This window comes from Rhinopithecus roxellana, chromosome 19, assembly GCF_007565055.1.
Source record: "Rhinopithecus roxellana isolate Shanxi Qingling chromosome 19, ASM756505v1, whole genome shotgun sequence".
NCBI lineage: Eukaryota > Metazoa > Chordata > Mammalia > Primates > Cercopithecidae > Rhinopithecus > Rhinopithecus roxellana.
Window position 1 is genome coordinate 54,272,249 of NC_044567.1, and position 21,224 is coordinate 54,293,472.

At 50.8% G+C, this 21,224-nt stretch overlaps 1 protein-coding gene across 7 annotated transcripts in view; it reads right to left on the reverse strand.

The window, feature by feature from the left end:
• Positions 1-21,224, reverse strand: part of RAP1GAP2 (RAP1 GTPase activating protein 2) — a 255,997-nt gene that overhangs the window by 78,741 nt on the left and 156,032 nt on the right. For all 7 annotated transcript variants that reach the window (XR_004054922.1, XM_030922800.1, XM_030922801.1 and 4 more), the window contains one exon: positions 2,822-2,857. Coding sequence is in view for 6 of the 7 variants with exons in the window: in XM_030922800.1 (XP_030778660.1) it covers positions 2,822-2,857 (36 nt within the window). In the remaining variant the exon portion in view is untranslated. The remainder of the gene's footprint in view (positions 1-2,821; positions 2,858-21,224) is intronic.

The following is a 21,224-nucleotide window of genomic DNA, read 5'->3' on the forward strand; positions in this document are numbered from 1 at the left end:
AACACTAACGCACAGGGATTTTAACCTTCTCAAGCCAGCTCTCTCTGTGGTCTCCTTTGAAACTCACGGCACCTTTCCACCAGCAAGGACACCGGGGCCCCAGAAGGAGGCTGCTTGCCTAAGGTCACACAGCCAGTGAGTGGCAGGGCCTAGATTTGAAGCCGGGTCACCGGCTCACCAAGTGCATGAGGTACCCCACACTCTGTGGACAGCAGGGCTCCTGTTAACTGGGTAGATTGAGACGCTGCCTCTCCGGACTTCCCTGGGCTGAGTCACCTCGCAGCATTGTTCAGGAGGGCGTGGGACGGCCTTTCCCACTGGACAGGTGCTCCTCTCACACACACAGAGAAAGCCACCTGGGTGGCCCTACAGACCCTGTCCCGGTTGGCACACTGGGTGGATGGCGGGTGGGGGCAGTGAGGGCAGAAGTCTGTTCTGTTTGGCCTGCATTAGTCATCCCTGTCTGGGAACAGCCCCGAGGCAGGAGAGCAAACCTCCTCCTGTCCCCTCTGCCACACCACTCCCTCCCCTAATAACCTACCGCAGAGCCACTGTCCAGCACTGGGCCCTCTCTCCTCCATGTGCTGCCTTTGCTAGAGGTACTGTCTTTTTTTTTTTCTGAGACAGAGTCTCGCTCTGTCATCCAGGCTGAATGCAGAGGCGCAATCTCCCCTCACTGCAACCTCTGCCTCCCGGGTTCAAGAGATTCTCCTGCCTCAGCCTCCCGAATAGCTGGGACTACAGGTGTGTGCCACCATGCCCGGCCACAATAGGTATTATCTTTATGTCCCCTTCTCCCCTCAATGAAGAAATGAAGGCTCACAGAGGGAAACCGACTTGACCGAGGATACTCAGCTAGAAGGTGTCAGGGTTAGAACCTGAACCCAGAACTGAAGGAGTCCAAAGTTTCTGCTTTCTCGCAATTCCTAGACTCTTGGGCTAGGAATCGGGAATCCTGGGTTCCAGCTTCAGCTCTTCACAACTAGCAAAGTGACCCGGGCACTTCACTGCTCCGAGGTTCAGTCTCCACAAATGCAAGATGAAGAGAGATGGAGCCCAGGCTCAAGGCCCACGCGGGCACTCCATGGCCATCAGCGCCCCATACGTGAGCTTCTTACTAACAGTGAATCCTCTGAGGCTGGGCCCAGGGGGCACAGGGTACAGACTTAAACACCCAGAAATGTGGCTTCAACAGTCTCAACTGAAATGGAACAGACACCCCGCCCATGGGGATCAGCCACTGCAGAGACAGAGGGAGGAAGAAACAAGACCCCTACCCTAGAAAGCGCCCAGTCTAGATGAAAAGACAAGCCTGGCAGCCTCTACACCACAGGACACTCTGAGGCTGGTTAACTGGGGCTGAATGCTGTGCTCAGAGAGACCCTGTGTGGGGGAAAGTTGTGGGAAGGGGAGTCCAGCTGGGGGAGAAGGCAGAGAGGATCTGAGGAGCCACCGGAGAGAAAGCTGGGTGGGCTGTGAACCCCCTGCCAGCTTCCCAGAGTGCCAGGATCCCACTGACTAGAGGTGAAAATCCCAGCTTCGCTCCAAGCAATTGGGCACTTAATTATCTACCATCCCCCACCCCTCATCACTCAGGCGCGTGCCAGCCTTGCGTCCGCAAGCTCGTAAGTTCCCTAAATGCATAGATGAGCCTGTCGTGTACACGCGGCTGGGCGTAGAGGACGATTTTAATAACTTGCTCTCGGTGACACGGCCACTAACAATACTTTCCCTTCAAACAGCGTCTCCCCTCCCTCCCCTCCCATCCCACCCTCTCCACCCTCAGGGAGACCTGGCTGCTTCCCAGCATCTCAGGACTGCCGTGGGGGCTATATTTGCCCCTCCTCCTAGGACCTTCCAGACCATTATTACAGAATCTTCCTCCCTTGAGCCTGGAGCACCTACCTAGGGTAAAAAGTATCATGACATAATGGCTGGACTCCCTGGCTCTGAAGCCACTTATGAGCCACGCACCCTTTGAGTGCTGCCTTTAATCGTTCTGTGCCTCAATTTTCTCACTTGTCCCTATGAGGATAATAATAATAATAATACACCTACTTCCGAAGGCCTCAGCAGGAAGAAATGACGCCTGTCAAACTCTGAGCCCAGCAAAGTGCTTGAGCTACAGGTGGATTATCAGCATCGTCGTCCTACTCTTCCTGCCCATGTCCATGAACCCTTCTGGGCCTCTGCACGTACTCTGCAGGGCAGCGGCTCTTACCTGGGAGCCCTGACCCTGGTGAGGAATAGCAAAGAACCCCCAAACCCACACCACACACCGACTTTTGTATAGTGTCTACAGAGTACTCACACCGATTATCTTGTTTCACCCCAACCACCATGTAAGTGGGTGCTTTCCTTCTTATTTATTTATGGAGGCTTAGGACAGGCAAGGAACTGGGACTAGTAAGTGTCCGGTGCAGGATTTGAACTCAGGCCGGCCTCCCACCGCACCCCTCTGCCTCCCCAGGCGAGATGACTCCCCCAAGAAGCAGCTCGTTCTTTCAGGCCTTCTTTCTGGCTCATTCCAGGAACAACGGACCCTTCAAACCCTCCTCCATATCCACAGGGCTTATGGCCTCCCCAGCTGCCCTGCTGGGGAAGTTCTGCTTTTTATCCTCCCTGTCCCTCCACAGAAGTCTTCCCAAAGCGCTCGAGAGTAAAATGGCCTCAGGTTGCTGGGGCTAAGGGGATGTGATTGTCTCTTCTCTGCCCCTCCCTCCAGGGCACCCGGCTTCTGCCCGTGGGTTCTGCCTGCTCCCTATGCCACCCACATCTGGGGCTGGGCTTCTTCTCCACCGCGGTGGGGGTACGTACTCACCTGCATTTTCTCCAGCATCTCAAAGAACTCCGACGACTGAAAGACAAAAGCAGGGGACAGAAAGACAGGGATCAGCCAGGAGGTCCACCGCAAAAGCCTCTTCCTCACCTACTATTGGGAAGCTGAGCCTGGGGCTTCTCCAGGAACAAAATTCACTTGGATCAACACAGAAGATAATTTGATTTTGCCTTTGCAGGGCTGGAGGGCCGAACACCCCATACAACGGGAGAGAGGCGAAGGCACGCCTGGGCTGGCAAAGGAACGGTGCTGGGGGAGCAGACACTCGGCCTCTGTCAAGGAAAGAGGACTGCGGGGCGCTGGGAAAAGCCAAATTCCACAAACGCCTATCATCCTCGGGATTCAGCCTCTGGCAGGAGCCATGTTTAGGATGTTTTCAACCCAAAAATGGGGCCAAGGTGTCCAACACAAGCGGCGTTCCAGACCCTGATACAGAAAACCAACCAGTCAAAGCAGAGCTGCTATGGCCAGAGCAGCCAGGGAAGGTGGAGGGAGGGCCTGCCATGCCACCTCTGCCTCTGCCTGCCTGGTCCCCTGCCCCCAAGGCACCACTTTAGGACCCTAAAACTGGTAAAGCAAAGCCTGGACCAAGGCCTCCAGGGGCCTAGAGGGGCCATTTTTTTTTCTTTTCCGTTTTTTTTTTTTTTTTTTTTTTTTTTGAGATAGAGTCTCGCTCTGTCGCCCAGGCTGGAGTGCAGTGGCGCAATCTCAGCTCACTGCAACCTCCGCCTCCCGGGTTGAAGCGATTATCCAGGTTGAAGCCTCCTGAGTAGCTGGGATTACAGGCACCGCCACCACACCCAGCTAATTTTTGTATTTTTAGTAGAGACAGGGTTTCACCATGTTGGCCAGGCTGGTCTCGAACTCCTGACCTCAGGTCAGGTGATCCACCCACCTAAGCCTCCCAAAGTGCTGGGATTACAGGCGTGAGCCACCGCGCCCGGCCTAGATGGGTTATTTTTAAAATCCCAATTGCACTTGTCCAAACCTTTAACCTACTTTGGTGCCACCCTGTGTATCCGGGAAAAACGAAAAGGAGAAAAGGGAAGTGGAATGGAAGCGTGAGGGGCTGGCAGCTCTACCCCAACAAAAAACGCAGAGGCCACCCCACTTCCCATCCCCTGAAAACAGCTACCCTTCCTCAGACTAACGTCACTGCCCACGTCTGCACCAGGAAGCTAATGAGTGCCCAGAACAGACAGTCCCCACTGAAAACGAGAGAAAAAAAAGCAGGGACGAGGAACACTGTGTGTGTGTGTGTGTGTCCTCGGTTCTTCTTCGGGCAGAGGTGGGGCCTCCAAGCACTCTCCCTACCTCTGCAGGCACCCGTGGGCCAGAACTGCCTGGAGCTCCCATTGTTCCCAGAATTCCCAGAACTGCCCCGGGAAGGAGCCTGGTGAAGTCCCTGGAGAGAGCCAGTCCTGCTGTGGACTCCAAACAACCTCTGTCAGGTCAAAGCCAGCGTGTCAGAGGCAAAAAGCCTCTGACCTACCAGCATTTCAGGATCCAGCATCTAGAACCCCCGTGTATGAATGCACAGAGGTGGGCTTAGGGCACCCACATCCAACTCCCTCAACCAGAAGGGAGCTGCCAAACATCCGGATGCAAACCTCCTCTTCCAACTTGCTCAGGTGCACGTGCACCACCCACGCGGGGCATTCTTACCATCTCCAGGCTTAGGAGACCAGGATTACCAGACGTAAAGAGCTTATACCAATCAATAAGGATAGAAAGATGAACAGGAGGAGGATAATGGAACAGAAATAATCAACATGTTAAATACACAGACCTCTGACCCACGATTCCACGTCTAACAATCCATCCTGTAACACACTTGCAATGTACACAAAGACAGGCTCAAATGTTCACTGCAGCAGTTTCTAACAGTAAAAAATAAAAACACCTTAAATGTCTGCAGAAAATTGGTTAAAAGAAGCTATATTCACAGAATAAAATACAAGTACTATAAACTATAGGTCAATAAATTAGGTAACGTCAATGAAATGAACAAATTCCTAGAAAACACAACCTATCACAACTGACTCAGTAAGAAACAGAAAATCTAAAGACATGTAACAAATAAAAAGATCAAATGAACGATTAAAAAAAAAGACGCACAAAGAAAAGCCCAGACCCATGGTGGCTTCATTTGTAAATTCTACCAAACGTTTACAGAAAAGTGAATACGAATTCCTCACACTTACTCTCAAGAAAGTCAAAAGAAAGCCCAGAGAATGGTAGAAAATATTTGCAAATCATATATCTGATCAAGGACGGGTCTCGACAAAAACCAACTCTTACAACTCAGTAAGAAAAAGACAATTCCATTTAAAAATGGGCAAAGGGTCTAAATACACATATCCCCAGAGAAGACATACAAAGGAACAATACGTACATGAAAAGACACTCAAGCCATTAGTCATCAGGAAATACAAATCAAAACCACGAGATACCACTCATACCACTAATGTAGCTATGATCAAAAACCAGAATATCACAGATGTGAGCAAGGACGTAGAGAAATCAGATCCCTCATCTGTTGCTGGTGGGAATGTCAAACAGTACAGCCATTGTGGAAAATAATTTCACAATTCCTTAAAAAGTTCAGCACGGAATTATGACCACATGACCCAGCAATTCGACCCCTAGGAACATACACAAAAGAATCGGAAGCAGGTACTCAAGCAAATACTTGTACACAAACATTCATAACTGCAGTATTCACTCTTGCCAAACGGTGGGTACAACCCAAATGTCCATCAACTGACGAATAAACAAAATATGCTATATCCCTACGATGGAATAATATTCAGCCATGAAAAATAACGTACTGATACATGCCACAACACTGCTGACCTTTGAATGCATTACACCAAATGAAAAAAGGTAGAGATAGGGCCAGGCGCGGTGGCTCACACCTGTAATCCCAGCACTTTGGGAGGCCGAGGTGGGCGGATCACGAGGTCAGGAGATCGAGAGCATCCTGGCTAACACGGTAAAACCCCGTCTCTACTAAAAATACAAAAAACTTAGCCGGGCGTGGTGGTGGGGCACCTGTAGTCCCAGCTACTCTGGAGGCTGAGGCAGGAGAATGGCATGAACCCAGGAGGCGGAGCTTGCAGTGAGCTGAAATCACGCCACTGCACTCCAGCCTGGGTGACAGAGCGAGATTCCGTCTCAAAAAAAAAAAAAAGAAAAAAGGTAGAGATAAAAGACCATGATTCCATATTTATCAAATGTCCAGAGTATGCAACCTCATAGAGACAGAAAGAAGATCACGGATTGCTTAGGCTGAGGAGGTTGGGGGGTTGGAAGGTGATAGCTAAAAGGTACGCGTTTCATTCCAAACCAATAAAAACGTTCTAAAACTGACTATGATGGTGGTTGTACAGCTCCATGAATACCACCAAAAACCACTGAATTGTACACTTTATTTTATTTTTTATTTTTTGAGATGGAGTTTTGCTCTTTTCGCCCAGGCTAGAGTGTAATGGTGTGATCTCGGCTCATGGCAACCTACACCTCCCGGGTTCAAGCGATTCTCCTGCCTCAGCCTCCCAAGTAGATGGGATTACAGGCGTGCGCCCCCACACCCAGCTAATTTTTGTATTTTTGGTAGAGACTGGGTTTCACCATGTTGGCCCGGCTGATCTCGAACTCCTGACCTCAGGTGATCTGCCTGCCTCGGCCTCCCAAAGTGCTGGGATGACAGGCGTGAGCCACCATGCCCGGCCAAATTGTACACTTTAAATGGGTGATTTTATGATATGCAAATTATATCTCAATAAAGCTGTTCAAAAAAACTATGCAATCATTCAAAAAGACAGCAACAGATTTATGTTGCTTACATATGACACTCTCCAAGATATATTAAGTTGAGGGATAGAGGAAATCAGAGACAATACATTGAACATAATCCCAATTTTATAAAAACAGCCAGGCACGGTGGTTCACACCTGTAATTCTAACTACATAGGAGGCTGAGGCAGGAGGGTCACTAGAGCCCAGGAGTTCAAGGCTGTAGTGAGCTATGATCATGACACTGTACTCTACCCTGGGTGACACATCTCTTAAAAAAAAAAAAAAAAAAAAAAAGACACCATAAAGCTACCTATATTATGTATACATATAAATTCATAGAAAATGATCTGGAAGACTATACCTCAAACTATCCAAAAGCCATTACATCAATAAATGAGGGGTCTGGTGCAGTGGCTCACACCTGTAATCCCAGCACTTTGGGAAGCTGAGGCGGGTAGATTACTTGAGCCCAGGAGTTTGAGACCAGCCTGGCCAACATAGTGAAACCCTATCTCTACTAAAAACACAAAAATTAGCTGGGCGTGGTGGCGCACACCTGTAATCCCAGCACTTTGGGAGGCTGAGGCGGGTGGATTACTTGAGCCTAGTGAAACCCCGTCTCTACTAAAAATACAAAAATTAGCTGGGCGTGGGGGTGCACACCTGTAATCCCAGCTACTCAGGAGGCTGAGGCATGAGAATCGCTCGAACCCAAGAGGCGGAGGCTGCAGTGAGCCGAGATCCCTCCACTGCACTCCAGCCTGAGTGACAGAGCGAGGCTGTCTCAAAACAAAAAAAGAAAAAAAGGCCAGGCGCGGTGGCTCAAGCCTGTAATCCCAGCACTTTGGGAGGCCGAGACGGGCGGATCACGAGGTCAGGAGTTCGAGACCATCCTGGCTAACACGGTGAAACCCCGTCTCTACTAAAAAATACAAAAAGCTAGCCGGGCGAGGTGGCTGGTGCCTGTAGTCCCAGCTACTCGGGAGGCTGAGTCAGGAGAATGGCGTCAACCCGGGAGGCGGAGCTTGCAGTGAGCTGAGATCCGGCCACTGCACTCCAGCCCGGGCGACAGAGCGAGACTCCATCTCAAAAAAAAAAAAAAAAAGAAAAAGAAAAAAAGAAAACAAACAGAAAAATGTGGAAAGGACATGAACAAATGATTAAAGAACACACATAAAATGACCAATGAACACATGGAAACAAGCCCAACCTCTCTAGTTACAAAAGAAATTAAGATCACAGTAAGATAACATCTTTCACTATCAGATCGACCAGTGTTGGCAAGGGTATGTGGCAGGAACATATTGCTGGCAGGAAAGAGAAATGGTACAGCCACAGCGTCCAGTCTGCAGGCCCAGGCTGCAGGAGCTGTGGGTGAGCGCATACCGGATACAGCTTTCCTCAAGGCATCATGCGTCCAAAATGTTCAAAATATCCACGTCCTTTGGTCCAATAAACCCACTCTAAGGAATGTACCCTAGAACAATATCCGGGCCATGCCACAAGAACACACATGCAAGGATGTTTATCCCAGCACTGTTTATGGGCCAAAAAGTGTGAGCGATGGGGGAAGTACCCAGCCGTGAGAGGAGAAATAAGTAAGGCACAGGAGCACACTTACAATAAACTACCACAAGAGGCGTTGTGTTCATGATGCTACTGCAAAGATTCACAATGCATTGCTAAGTGAGAAAAACAGGGTTTTGAACAAGATGATCCCATTGTTTCCATTAAACAGAATGTGTTTGTGTATAGAGGTGCAGGACTGCATCTGAGGGCGTGTATCACCCCCACGGAGAAAAATATCCTGAAGGATACACAACAAAATGAGGCTGAAGGTACGGATGATTTTTCCCTTTTTGCTTTTCAGTATTTATTTTATTTATTTATTATTTTTTTTTCTGAGACGGAGTCTCACTCTGTCGCCCAGGCTGGCATGCGATGGCACGATCTCAGTTCATTGCAACCTCCGCCTCCTGGGTTCAAGCAATGCTCCTGCCTCAGCCTCCCGAGTACCTGGGACTACAGGCGCCTACCACCATGCCCAGTTAATTTTTGTATGTTTAGTAGAGACAGGGTTTTACCATGTTGGCCAGGCTGGTCTTGAACTCCTGACCTCAGATGATCCGCCTGCCTCGGCCTCCCCAAGTGCTGGGATTACAGGCATGAGCCACTGCGCCCGGCCTAGGTTCCACGTCTTTTTATTTTGGTTTGTTTTTAAGACAGGGTCTCCCTCTCTCACCCAGGTTGGAGTGCGGTGGCATCATCACAGCTCACTGCAGCCTCAACCTCCTGGGCTCAAGCGATCCTCCCACCCCAGCCTCCCAAGTAGTGGGGACGACAAGCACCCGCCACCACACCCAGCCAGTTATTGTATTTTTAGTAGAAACAGGGTTTCATGTTGCCCAGGCTGGTTTTGAACTCCTGAGCTCAAGCGATCCTCCTGCCTCAGCCTCCCAAAGTGATGGGATTATAGGCGTGAACCACCGCACCCAACAAGTTCCACCGCTTGAAAGCATCAAAGAATCTGTGGACACATCTTAAAACCAAAATGTCAATGAAGGCTTTTTGCAAGACATGAGATCCCAGACAGACCTTAGAGGATCAACAGAAGGGGGTAAGGAGGGTGTGGCAGCAGGAACTGTATGGGCAAAGGCAGAAAAGAGAATCCGTTTGGCACACAGTCAATGAAGAGTTAGTGGATCAGCCCAGCTGGCTGGAGGCCTCTGGGTCAGACATCCTGAAGATCAGACGGGAGAGCAAAGCTGAGGCCTGGGCCTGAGAGATGCTGAACACCAGAACTCAGCCTTCGGCTGCAAGGCGGTACAGAGCAATTTAGGTTTAGGTGCAGCAGAAACACACAGGAGGCAGCAGAGCCTGGTGGTCGAAGCCCAGGTCTGCGGAGTGGGCTAACTGCTACTGCCCAGCTATGGTGCATGAAGCATGTTAACTTCTCTTCATTCCTCTCTTAAGTTCCTCACCTGAAAATTGAAGCAGGCCGGGAGCGGTGGCTCACGCCTGTAATCCCGACACTTGGGGAGGCCGAGGCAGGCAGCTCATTTGAGGTCAGAAGTTCAAGACCAGCCTGGCCAACATGGTGAAACCCTGTCTCTACTAAACATAGAAAAATTAGCTGGGTGTGGTGGCGGGTGCCTGTCATCCCAGCTACTCGGGAGGCTGAGGCAGGAGAATTGCTTGAGCCTCAGAGGTGGAGGTTGCAGTGAGCTGAGATCGCGCCACTGCACTTCAGCCTCAGTGACAGAGTGAGATCCTGTCTCAAAAAAAAAAAAAAAAAAAATTGAATCAAATAGTCCTTGACTTTAGCGCTCTTAGGCAGACGAGGTGAGAACAGGTGTAAGAAGTGCCCAGCCAGGGCCTGGTCTGTGTGAATGCCCAGTAAATAGCAGCTCCGAGAAGGAGCTATTGGAAAGCTCCGTCTGGAAGGATGCTTTGTCCTGTTGGAGGTGGTCTAGCAGTTTCAAGATGGTGTTTCTTGATTTCACCGGTCTTCCCAGAGACAGTATGCTCAGATGACTGTTAGAAATGAGTCTGGCTGGCCGGGCGCGGTGGCTCAAGCCTGTAATCCCAGCACTTTGGGAGGCCGAGGCGGGTGGATCACGAGGTCAGGAGATCGAGACCATCCTGGCTAACACAGTGAAACCCCGTCTCTACTAAAAAATACAAAAAACTAGCCGGGCGAGGTGGCGGGCGCCTGTAGTCCCAGCTACTCGGGAGGCTGAGGCAGGAGAATGGCGGGAACCCGGGAGGCGGAGCTTGCAGTGAGCTGAGATCCGGCCACTGCACTCCAGCCTGGGCGACAGAGCGAGACTCCGCCTCAAAAAAAAAAAAAAAAAAAAAAAAAAAAGAAATGAGTCTGGCTGGGCGCGGTGGCTCACACCTGTAATCCCAACACCTTGGGAGGCCAAGGCAGGAGGATCACCTGAGGCCTGGAGGTTGAGACCAGCCTGGCCAACATGGTGAAACTGTGCCTCTATCAAAAATACAAAAATTACGGCTGGGCATGGTGGTTCATGCCTATAATCCCAGCACTAAGGGAGGCCAAGGCAGGTGGATTACCTGAGGTCAGGAGTTCAGGAGCAGCCTGACCAGTATGGCGAAACCCTGTCTCTACTAAAGATACAAAAATTAGCTGGGCATGGTGGCATGCACCTGTAGTCCTAGCTACTCGGGAAGCTGAGACAGAACTGGTTGAACTCAGGAGGCAGAGGTTGCAGCGAGCTGAGATCGCACCACAGCACTCCAGTCTGGGTGACAGAGCGAGCAAGACTCCATCTCAAAAAGAAAAACAAAAATATACAAAAATTAGCCAGGCGTGGTGGCACGGGCCTGTGATCTCAGCTACTCGGGAGGCTGAGGCAGCAGAATCACTGGAACTCAGGAGGCGGAGGTTGCAGTGAGGCAAGATTGTGCCACCGCACTCCAGCCTGTGTGACAGAGCAAGACTCCATCTCAAAAAAAAAAGAAGAAGAAGAAGAAAAGAAAAGAAATGGGTCAGAATGAAGATGCCCCATGGCCTGGGGCTGGCACAGGTGGTGAGAAGGGCTATGATTCAGCCTCAGCCATGAGCAATGTGCTGGGTGAATGATCCTTGCATGGACAGTGCCCAGCAGCTGAAATCAGCCAGTGGCAGCATGGCCTCGGCTGGGCTGGCCCCACTTCTCAGTGACTTGCTGCACTTTCCAATGGGACAGTTGGCAGGGAGTGAGTCTCCTTTTCCACCTAGAAGCAGCATGACTCAGGCCAGCCGGGAACAGCAGCTCAGGCTTTCGGACACACCCTTGTCCACATACCCTGAGATGGCTGCGTACAGCCAAGGGCACATAGCAGGCACTCAGTTAATGCTCAGGGCACAAGCAGGCACTCAGTTAATGCTCAGGGCACACAGTAGGCACTCAGTTAATGCTCAGGGCACACAGTAGGCACTCAGTTAATGCTCAGGGCACACAGCAGACACTCAGTTAATGCTCAGAGGACACAGCAGGCACTCAGTTAATGCTCAGGGCACATAGTAGGCACTCAGTTAATGCTCAGGGCATACAGCAGACACTCAGTTAATGCTCACTGACTCACTGGCATTGCCCCAGAGACTAAAGTCCTGCCCGGGGCAGCCTTCGGAAGGGATCTCCCTCCACCAGGAAGCCAGCCACTGGATTTTCACAGAGGCATGTCACTGGGTCTCCTCATCAATAGCAGCGTCCATGCAGCTGTCTAATGTATTAGCAGCAGCAGCTCTTGCCACCCAAATCAGAGCAGTGGCCAGCATTTCCCCGTGGGCTCTGCGTTCACAGCCAGTCAATAGATAACCATGCAGAGCCAGCACTCAGCCGAGGAACTCTGCCTGGGCCAGGGGTTCCACCCCTGTCCCCGCTGCCTCCCGATACAGAAACAGCCTGGTCTTCCTTCAGAAAGACAGAGTCCTTGGGGAGGAGGATGCTGGAGGAGGTCCCAGGTGGCAGGGGCAGACGTGAACAAGAACCACAAGAAGTAATTTCGGCTTGGGAAATCTTGAGGAATCTTTCCCAATGCCCCTGCTTGCCAGTTCTGGTGCCAGCCCACTGCCCAGGCAGCAAAGCAGCAGAAGTGATGGGAAAAGATAATGTTCATGTGAGTCCAGGACCCCCTCTTTCCATCTCACCACTCTGTGCCCTCCCTGCCTCCCCCTGGTCCACAGCAGCTCTACACATGGGCACGGCTTCTCCTGCAGACAGGCAGCCACCTGTTCCTTCCCTCTTGCTGCACCCCAGCTCGTGAGACCCCCGCCCCTGCAACATTCTTGCCTCTCCCTCCTCTCTGACCCTAGCTGGAGAAGTGACACTCACTGGCCCCACCTGCAGCGTGCTGGGTCCCTGCTGGGCTACCTGCCCTGTCCCTGGGCTCCTCTCCTCTGCTTCTGGAGGTGGGAGTGTGTTTATATGTCAGCAGCCTTGCTAAAAACCCTGCTCCTGGGAGGCACCACACACCCATGCTCATAGAACGACGCTGTCTGAGTGCTTGCGCCTTTGCGTGGGACTGAAAACACGACTGCTAACTCGCAGGGCTGTGGCAGGGCCACACAGGCCAGCGTGTGCAGAGCCTGGCACACAGGTCGCTCAATGAGCCCTCATAATCGCCTCTTCACCCCCGTCTACCCCAATCCAGGACACACAGAGGGGGCAAGGCCACGTCAACGGCAAACGAGAAACATTACCAGAAGACAAGGATGGAGGAGAAGGGGTTTTGCACCTCCGTGGGTCCCAGGAAAATGGAGGGGAGATGCGGGCCAGAAAGTGCTGGGGGGAGAAGAAAACAGGTCAGAGTGAGTTTCCCATCCCGATGGAGAAGGAAGACATGACCAAGGAAAAGGATGTCTGGAGAGTTCTCTAAACCCATTTCTGGAAAGCTGGGGGAACTGGGCACGCCCTGGGAGTGGGATGGGACGTGTCCCATGTTGTCTGAGCACTGAGCATGCCACACTGCCCAGCTCTGCCACTGGCCCAGCAGTCCCCATCTGCAGGGCAAGCAGGATGAGAACCAGCTGGCCACCAGGCTGGCTGCAGAACAGAAGGTCCTCGAGGCAGAGCTCTTTGTTTGCTGTGATCCTCGTCGTCTCCCTGTGCTATTAACAGAACTGCCTAGCACACAGTAGATGCTCAATAAACATTTGCTAGATGAATGACTAAGTATTCTGCTAAGCAAGATGCAACGAAGCAGGCAGTGGAGGCCGAGTCTTGGCCTGGGAATGGCCAGGGCGGGCTTCTTGGGATGGCTAGAGTCAGGGCTGGACGGGCTGGTGTTACTGCTATTGAGAGCTGTCTGTGCTCTGGCCACAGACTGCATCCCTCACCCTGGATGGCCAACCCTACGCCCAGTGGGTGCCCCCAATAATGAACTGTCCTCCAGAATCAGGTCCTGTTCCAACCAAGTCTTCCTCCACCACCCCCGCCAAGCCACCTGCTTGCTCCTCTTTCCCTTCTCTGGTCTCCCTTTTCCACTAACTCCTGCCGCTCACGGCTCCTCTGCTGTCAGAGCGTTTCAGAGGTACCATTTCACTGTGTCACTGGGGCCAGGAGCCTGCGATGGCTCTCTGTTATGTGTGGCCATGGTAATACCACAGAATCACCCAGCGGCTGGTTAAAACACAGTTTCTGGCCGGGCACGGTGGTTCACGCCTGTAATCCCAGCACTTTGGGAGGCCAACGCAGGCAGATCACCTGGGGTTGGGAGTTCGAGACCAGCCTGACCAATATGGAGAAACCCCATATCTACTAAAAACACAAAAATTAGCCAGGCGTGGTGGTAGGCACCTATAATCCCAGCTACTTGGGGGGCTGAGGCAGGAGATTCGCTTGAACCCAGAGCGGGTAGAGATTGCAGTGAGCTAAGATCACGCCACTATACTCCAGCCCGGGTGAAGGAATGAAACTCTGTCTCAAAAAAAAAAAAAGTTTCCTAGGCCCCACCCCTGGAGCTGCTGATTCTTGGCCAGAGAACGTGCGTTTCTAACAAGTTCCCAAGTGAACAGCCTTTGAGAACCACTGACCTATGGGGTTAACCATGTGGAATGCCGGTGCTGTGCGGGAGGGACCATCTCTGAATAGAGATGCCAGAGCAGAGACGTGGCAAGGTGGGGAAGGGTGGGAAGATGGTTGGGTTTTTATAGGACATCTTAAATTAGGCAGACTCATATTTAAATTCTAAGGACTAGAAGATGCAAATGACTTCAGGCACGAGGCAAGCAAAACCTAAACAGCGATGGGAGAAGGAAAGAGATGGAATCCGTAGTAATTAAAAACCTCCCAACAAAGAACGGTCCAGGGCCAGATGGCTTCATAGTGAAGCTGACCAAACACTTAAAGAAGAATTAACACCAGTCCTTCTCACACTCTTCCAAAAATAGAAGATGAGGAAACACTTCCTAACTCATCCTATGAGGCCGGCGTTATCAAAGTGACACAAAGGGACCACAGAAAACTACAGGCCAATATCTTTATGGATAGAGTCAGAAATCCTCAACAAAACACCAGCAAACCAAATCCGACGACATACTGTTATATTCCATGACGAAGTGGGATTTATCCTAGGAATGCAAGCTTGGTTCAACACAAGAAAATCAATGCAATAGGCCGGGTGTGGTGGCTCACACCTGTAATCCCAGCACTTTGGGAGACAGAGGCAGGAGGATCATCTGAGGTCTGGAGTTCAAGACCAGCCTGGCCAACATGGTGAAACCCCGTCTCTACTAAAATTCAAAAGTTAGCCGGGCGCGGTGGCACGTGCCTATAATCCCAGCTACTCGGGAGGCTGAGGCAGGAGAATCACTTGAACCCAGGAGACGGAGGTTTCAGTGAGCCAAGATTTGCGCCCCTGCACTCCAGCCTGGGCAACAGAGCAAGACTCCATCTCAAAAAAGAAGAAAATCAGTGTAATATATCACATCAACAGGATGAAGAAGAAAAAAACATGATTATCTCAATTGATACAGAAAAAGCACTTGACAAAGGCTAATATCCTTTCATGATATAAACACTCAGAAAACTAGGAATAAAAGGGAACTTCTCTGACATAAAAGGCATTAGAAAGAAATAGCTAACATCATACTCCATGATGAAAAACTAAAAGCTTTCCCCTCAAGATGAAGCAGCAACAAAATAAGGAAACTCACTGTCACCGCTACCATTCGGTGTACTAAAAGTACCAGCCAGAACAAAGAAAGAAAAGGTATCTACCATGGAAAGGAAACAGTAAAACTATCTCTATTTTCAGATAAGATGTTCCTACATAAAAAAAACCTCACAGATTGCACACACACACACACAAAACCTACTAGAGCTGATAAAGGAAGTCTGCAAAATTGCAAAGTACAAAAATCAGTTGTGTTTCTATATACCAGCAATGAACAATCAGAAAAGATAAACAATAAAAATAATAAATAAAAATAAACGATCAGAAAGAAAATTAAGAAAACAATTCCATTTTAAAATAGCATTAGGCCGGGCGCGGTGGCTCACGCCTGTAATTCCAGTACTTTGGGAGGCCGAGGCAGGCGGATCACGAGGTCAGGAGATCGAGACCATCTTGGCTAACATGGTGAAACCCCGTCTCTACTAAAAACACAAAAAATTAGCCAGGCGTGGTGACGGGCGCCTGTAGTCCCAGCTACTCTGGAGGCTGAGGCAGGAGAATGGCATGAACCCAGGAGGCGGAGCTTGCAGTGAGCCGAGATCCAGCCACTGCACTCCAGCCTGGGCGACAGAGCGAGACTCTGTCTCAAAAAATAATAATACAATAAAATAAAATAGCATTAAAAATAATAAAATACCTAGGAACAAATTTAACCAAATGCTGGCACACTAAACACTATAAAACATTGCTGAAAGAAATTAAAGAAGACATAAATAAATGGAATGACATCCCATGTTCAGCGATTGGAAGATTTAATACTGCTAAGCAGGTAGTACCATTCAAAGTGATCTACCTATCTAACACAATCTCTATCAGAATCCTAGCTGGATTTTTTGAAGAAATTGAAAAGCTGATCCTACATTTGATAAGGAAATTCCATCCAGAATACTCAAAATCTTCTTAAAGAGGAAGGTCGAAGGTGGAGAACTCCTATTTCCCAATTTCAATACTTACTATAAAGCTACAGTGATCAAAACCGTGTGGTCCTCGCCTAAAAACAGGCATTTGAACCAACACGGTAGAATTAAGAGAACAGAGATAAACCCACACATCTATGGCCAACTGTGTTTTGACAGGATTGCCAAGACCAATCCTAGGGAAAGAATGGTCTTTTCAACAAATGGAGCTGCAAAACAACTGGATATCCACATGCAAAGAATGAAGTTGGCAGTTCTTTTTTTAATGTTTTTAATTTTTTGAGCAATCTCTCTGCTGTTTCACATAGCGACTGCACCAATTTACATTTCTACTAACAGTGTTACAAGAGTTCCAATTTCTCCACATCCTCAGCGATGCTTGTTATCTTTTGTGGTTTGGTTTTTTTTTTTGGGGGGGGGGTTTGTTTTGTTTTCAGACGGAGTCTGGCTCTGTCACCAGGCTAGAGTACAGTGGCGCGATCTGGGCTCATCGCAACCTCGGTCTCCTGGGTTCAAGCAATTCTCCTGCCTCAGCCTCCTGAGTAGCTGGGATTACAGGTGCATGCACCACCACACCTGGCTAATTTTTTATGTTTTAGTAGAGACAGGGTTTCACCATGTTGGCCAGACTGGTCTCGATCTCCTGACCTCATGATTCGCCCACCTCGGCCTCCCAAAGTGGTGGGATTACAGGCATGAGCCACCGCAACCGGCCTCTTCTGTGGCTTTGATATTAGCCATCCTAACAGGTGTGAGGTGATATATCACCGTGGTTTTGATTTGCATTTCCCTGATGATTAACGACCCTCTCATATCCTGTTGACCACTCCTATGTCTTCTTTGGAGAAGTGTCAAGTCTTTAGTACACGTTTTTTGTTTTGTTTGCTTTTGTTTTTGTTTTTTGGAGACAGAGTCTTGCTCTGTCACCCAGGCTGGAGTGCAGTGGCACCATCTCGGCTCACTGCCTCATCCGCCTCCCGGGTTTAAGCGATTCTCCTGCCTCAGCCTCCCAAGCAGCTGAGATTACAGGTGCCCACAACTATGCCCAGTTAATTTTTGTATTTTTAGTAGAGACGGGGCTTCACCATGTTGGCCAGGCTGGTCTTGAACTCCTGACCTCAGATGATCTGCCTGCTTCAACCTCCCAAAGTGCTGGGATTACAGGCTTGAGCCACCGCACCTGCCCCTTTAGTGTCCTTCTTAAATCAGGTGAGGCTTTTTTATTATGGAGCTGTAGGAGTTCCTTATACATTTTAAAAATTGACCCCTTATCTGATCTACGGTTTGCAAATATTTCCTCCCATTCTGTAGGCTGCCTTTTCACCCTGTTGATTGTTTCCTTTGCTGTGCAGAAGCATAATAATTCTATCTCTATAAAATAGCTAGGATGGGTAAATCTATAAAGATAGAAAACAGATTCGTGATTGCCAGGGGCTTAGGGGGAAGAGAAAGTGGGGAGTTAACTGCTTAAAGGGGTACTTATTTGGGGATGATAAAAATATTTTGGAACTAGGCAAGGTGTGTTGGTTCATGCCTGTAATCCCAGCACTTTGGGTGGCCAAGGCGGACGGATCACTTGAGGTCAGGAGTTTGAGACCACCCTGCCCAACATGGTGAAACCCTGTCTCTACTAATAATATAAAAACTAGCCAGGTGTGGGTGGTGAGCGCCTGTAATCCCAGCTACTCGGGAGGCTGAGACAGGAGAATCGCTTGAACCTGGGAGGCGGCCACTATTTACTTATCTCTCACTAAGCTGTCAAGCAGAAATGCAAGCTCAGTGTTGCTGAAGTGTTCAAGATAAGCCAGAAATCCAAGATCAGCCAGATTTTTGTGTGAGTCTCCCAATTTTTGTACCCGGATGACACAAATTTTTAAAAATCTCTCCGTGGACCAAACGCAATCATTCTATGAGCCAAATCAGCCCCCAAGTTTCAGCCCCAAACACAAGTTTCAAGCGACGGAAGCTGCTGAATGTTGCTGAGCTGGAAGATGAGATGATATGACGCCATGCTTTAGGAAGTCGCAAGGCATCCTCTGTTGGGCACTGGTGATGTGCCAGGCCAGCACGAGGCACTGAATCAGGCAGTTTACAGACGCCACTCCGTACGCCTCACATGGACTCAGGGAGGGAGGACGGGAGGGTTGGAGACGAGACTGGTTAAGCAACTTGCCCAGAATGAATCCTGATTCAAATTCAAATCCAGCAAGGTTTGCCAACTCAGCATCTCACGTGCATGTCTGACAGGCACCTCAAACTTCCCAACTTAGAGTCCAAAACAGGAACTCCCATTCATTCTTTCCCTCTAAAGCCATCTCGGTAACACTCAGGACAAAGCCCAAAGAGTCGGCCGGGCATGGTGGCTCACGCCTATAATCCCAGCACTTCGAGAGGCTGAAGCTGGTGGATCACCTGAGTTCAGGAGTTCAAAACCAGCCTGACCAACACGGTAAAACCCTGTCTTTACTAATAATACAAAAATTAGCTGGGTGTGGTGGCAGGTGCCTGTAATCCCAGCTACTCCGGAGGCCGAGGCAGGAGAATCACTTGAACCTGGGAGGCGGAGGTTGCAGTGAGCTGAGATTGCGCCACTGCACTCCAGCCTGGGCGACAAAAGCAAAAACTCTTGTCTCAAAAAAAAAAAAAAAAAAAAAAACTCCAAGAATCATCACTGATTTCTTGATCCCTCATCCCCGACGTCCAATCCTCCTGGCAAGTCCACCATCACAAGGCATCCCAAATCTCACCAGCTGTCGTCACCTCCACTGCCTCCCTCATCTCATGGCACCTCAACTGGACAGCGCCTCAGGCTCCTGCCTCCTTCCAACCCCCCTCTCAAATCGGTTCCCCACAGAACAGCCACATGGCCTTTTTAAAATTTGTTTCTGTTGTTGTTTTTTATTTTCTTTTATTTTTTAGATGAAGTCTCGCTCTGTTGCCCAGGCTGGAGTGCAATGGCACGCCTTCAGCTCACCACAACCTCTGCTTCCACCTCCTGGGTTCAAGCGATTCTCCTGCCTCAGCTTCCCGAGTAGCTGGGATTACAGGTGCGCGTTACCCCGCCCAGCTAATTTTTGTATTTTTAGTGGAGACGGGGTTTCACCATGTTGGCCAGGCTGGTCTCAGTCTCCTGACCTCAGGTGATCCACCCGCTTCGGCCTCCCAAAGTGCTGGGATTACAGGCCTGAGCCACCGTTCCCAGCCCACGTGGTCTTTTGAAAGATCAATCAGATGAGATCAGTTCCCAGCTTAAAACTCTCCACTATGCCACTACCCACACCCTGCCAGGGTCCAGAGAGGCTGGGCCATTTCTGTCTGGTCACAAGGTCCCTGGTCCCCTCACGGCATCCTGGAGCCCGTGGTGGTGCAGCCTGAGATTGGGGAACTCCTTGGTCCAACCTTACAAACAAGTGTCCTGTCACTCCTCACACTCCTCCCTGAATGTTCACCCTCAAGAAAAAGATCTTTTTCCCCTAGAGAAAAACATGATACAGCCAAGGAGGGAGAAGAAAGGCAAGAAAACAGCCAGTCCCGGGCTGGCAGCAGGCAGGGGAATGAGGAAGAGCCTCACAGTCCCCACCTGGCCAAGTCCGCCTGGGTCCCCCATGTTCACCAGGAGGAGGCACACAGGGCCTGCCAAAGCTGGAACTGGGGTCTGCAGAGCCTGCAGGGACAGTGTGGCTTGGCAGCAGAGGACCACGACTCACACTCTCCTTGCTGGGCCTCACACTAACTAACCACACTCTGAGGCTCTGTGACAGGACACAGGATCCCCAGAACCACAGCCCAAAGAAAAGAGGGCGGGACCCGCAGCCTGGCCAGCTCCAAGCGTCCAGGCCAGGCGGCAGCCTAGCTGAGGAGTCCCTCCCTCTCTCGCCCTGGAAACTCCCACCTGGGCACAGCCTTTGGCTGGCCGTGGGTCCCCTCGGGCCCTGGCAGGGAGCCGAGAAGGCTTCCCAGAGGAGCACAGAAGTGAGTTCTCTCCAGCCCTCTGCCAGGACCCACCTCGAATCTCCAAGCGAGGGAGGAAAGGCCCGGGTGCTGAGTCTGTCCCCTGCCCTCCACGTCCCCCACCCAGAGGCCCCTCTGTCCCTGGTCTCCGTTCCTCCTTCCCCTGAGTGAAGGGTGGCTTCCATGACCCATGGCAGGCAAACAGCCGCTCGGGGCTCCCTGCCAGGTGACAACAGGAGAGGCTCTGTTCCCCACCCACTCCACGCAGCAGGGCCTGGACGGACATCCCTCCACAGCCCAGGGACACTCACGAAAATGTACTTTAAGAAATCCATCTTCTGCCAGGGCCTGTGTCCTGAGAGTCTGGGTCCTGCTGCCTTAGCACCACGGCAGCTGCTGCTACCACCACGGCAGCAGCTGCTGCTGACGCTGGACAACTTCCTTCAGATCAAACAAGGAACTACAGGACTTGGGTGTCCGCCCGAAGCTGTTAGTCCACACTGACTAGCACTGACCTTTGACCTGTCCTCTGCCGCGGTTGTTCTTCTGGGGAACCCAGGGCTGCTGGAGCTGCCACACGTCTTATGTCACAAGGGCAAAGGGGTCCCCTCCAAGGGCGAGGCCCCATGCCAGCAGGTGATGGGTGGATGCCCACTGGGGCCTAGGAAGGTAAAGGGGTGAGAACCCTCCTCCCTCCATCCCTGCCCTGAGTTCTCAACACCACTGGTCTGCGAGGTCAGACGGAAGGCAGGACTGGGACACAGGACACCAGCAGCAGTGTCAGGCCTGAAGGAGACCCCAGGTCTAGTGTGTTAGGAGACTCCAGCAGGTCGGCCGGGCGGGGTGGCTCACGCCTGTCATCCCAGGACTTTGGGAGGCCGAGGCGGGCAGATCACGAGGTCAGGAGATCGAGACCATCCTGGCGAACATGGTGAAACCCCATCTCTACTAAAAATACAAAAAAAATTAGCCGGGCATGGTGGCGGGCGCCTGTAGTCCCAGCTACTCGGGAGGCTGAGGCAGGAGAATGGCGT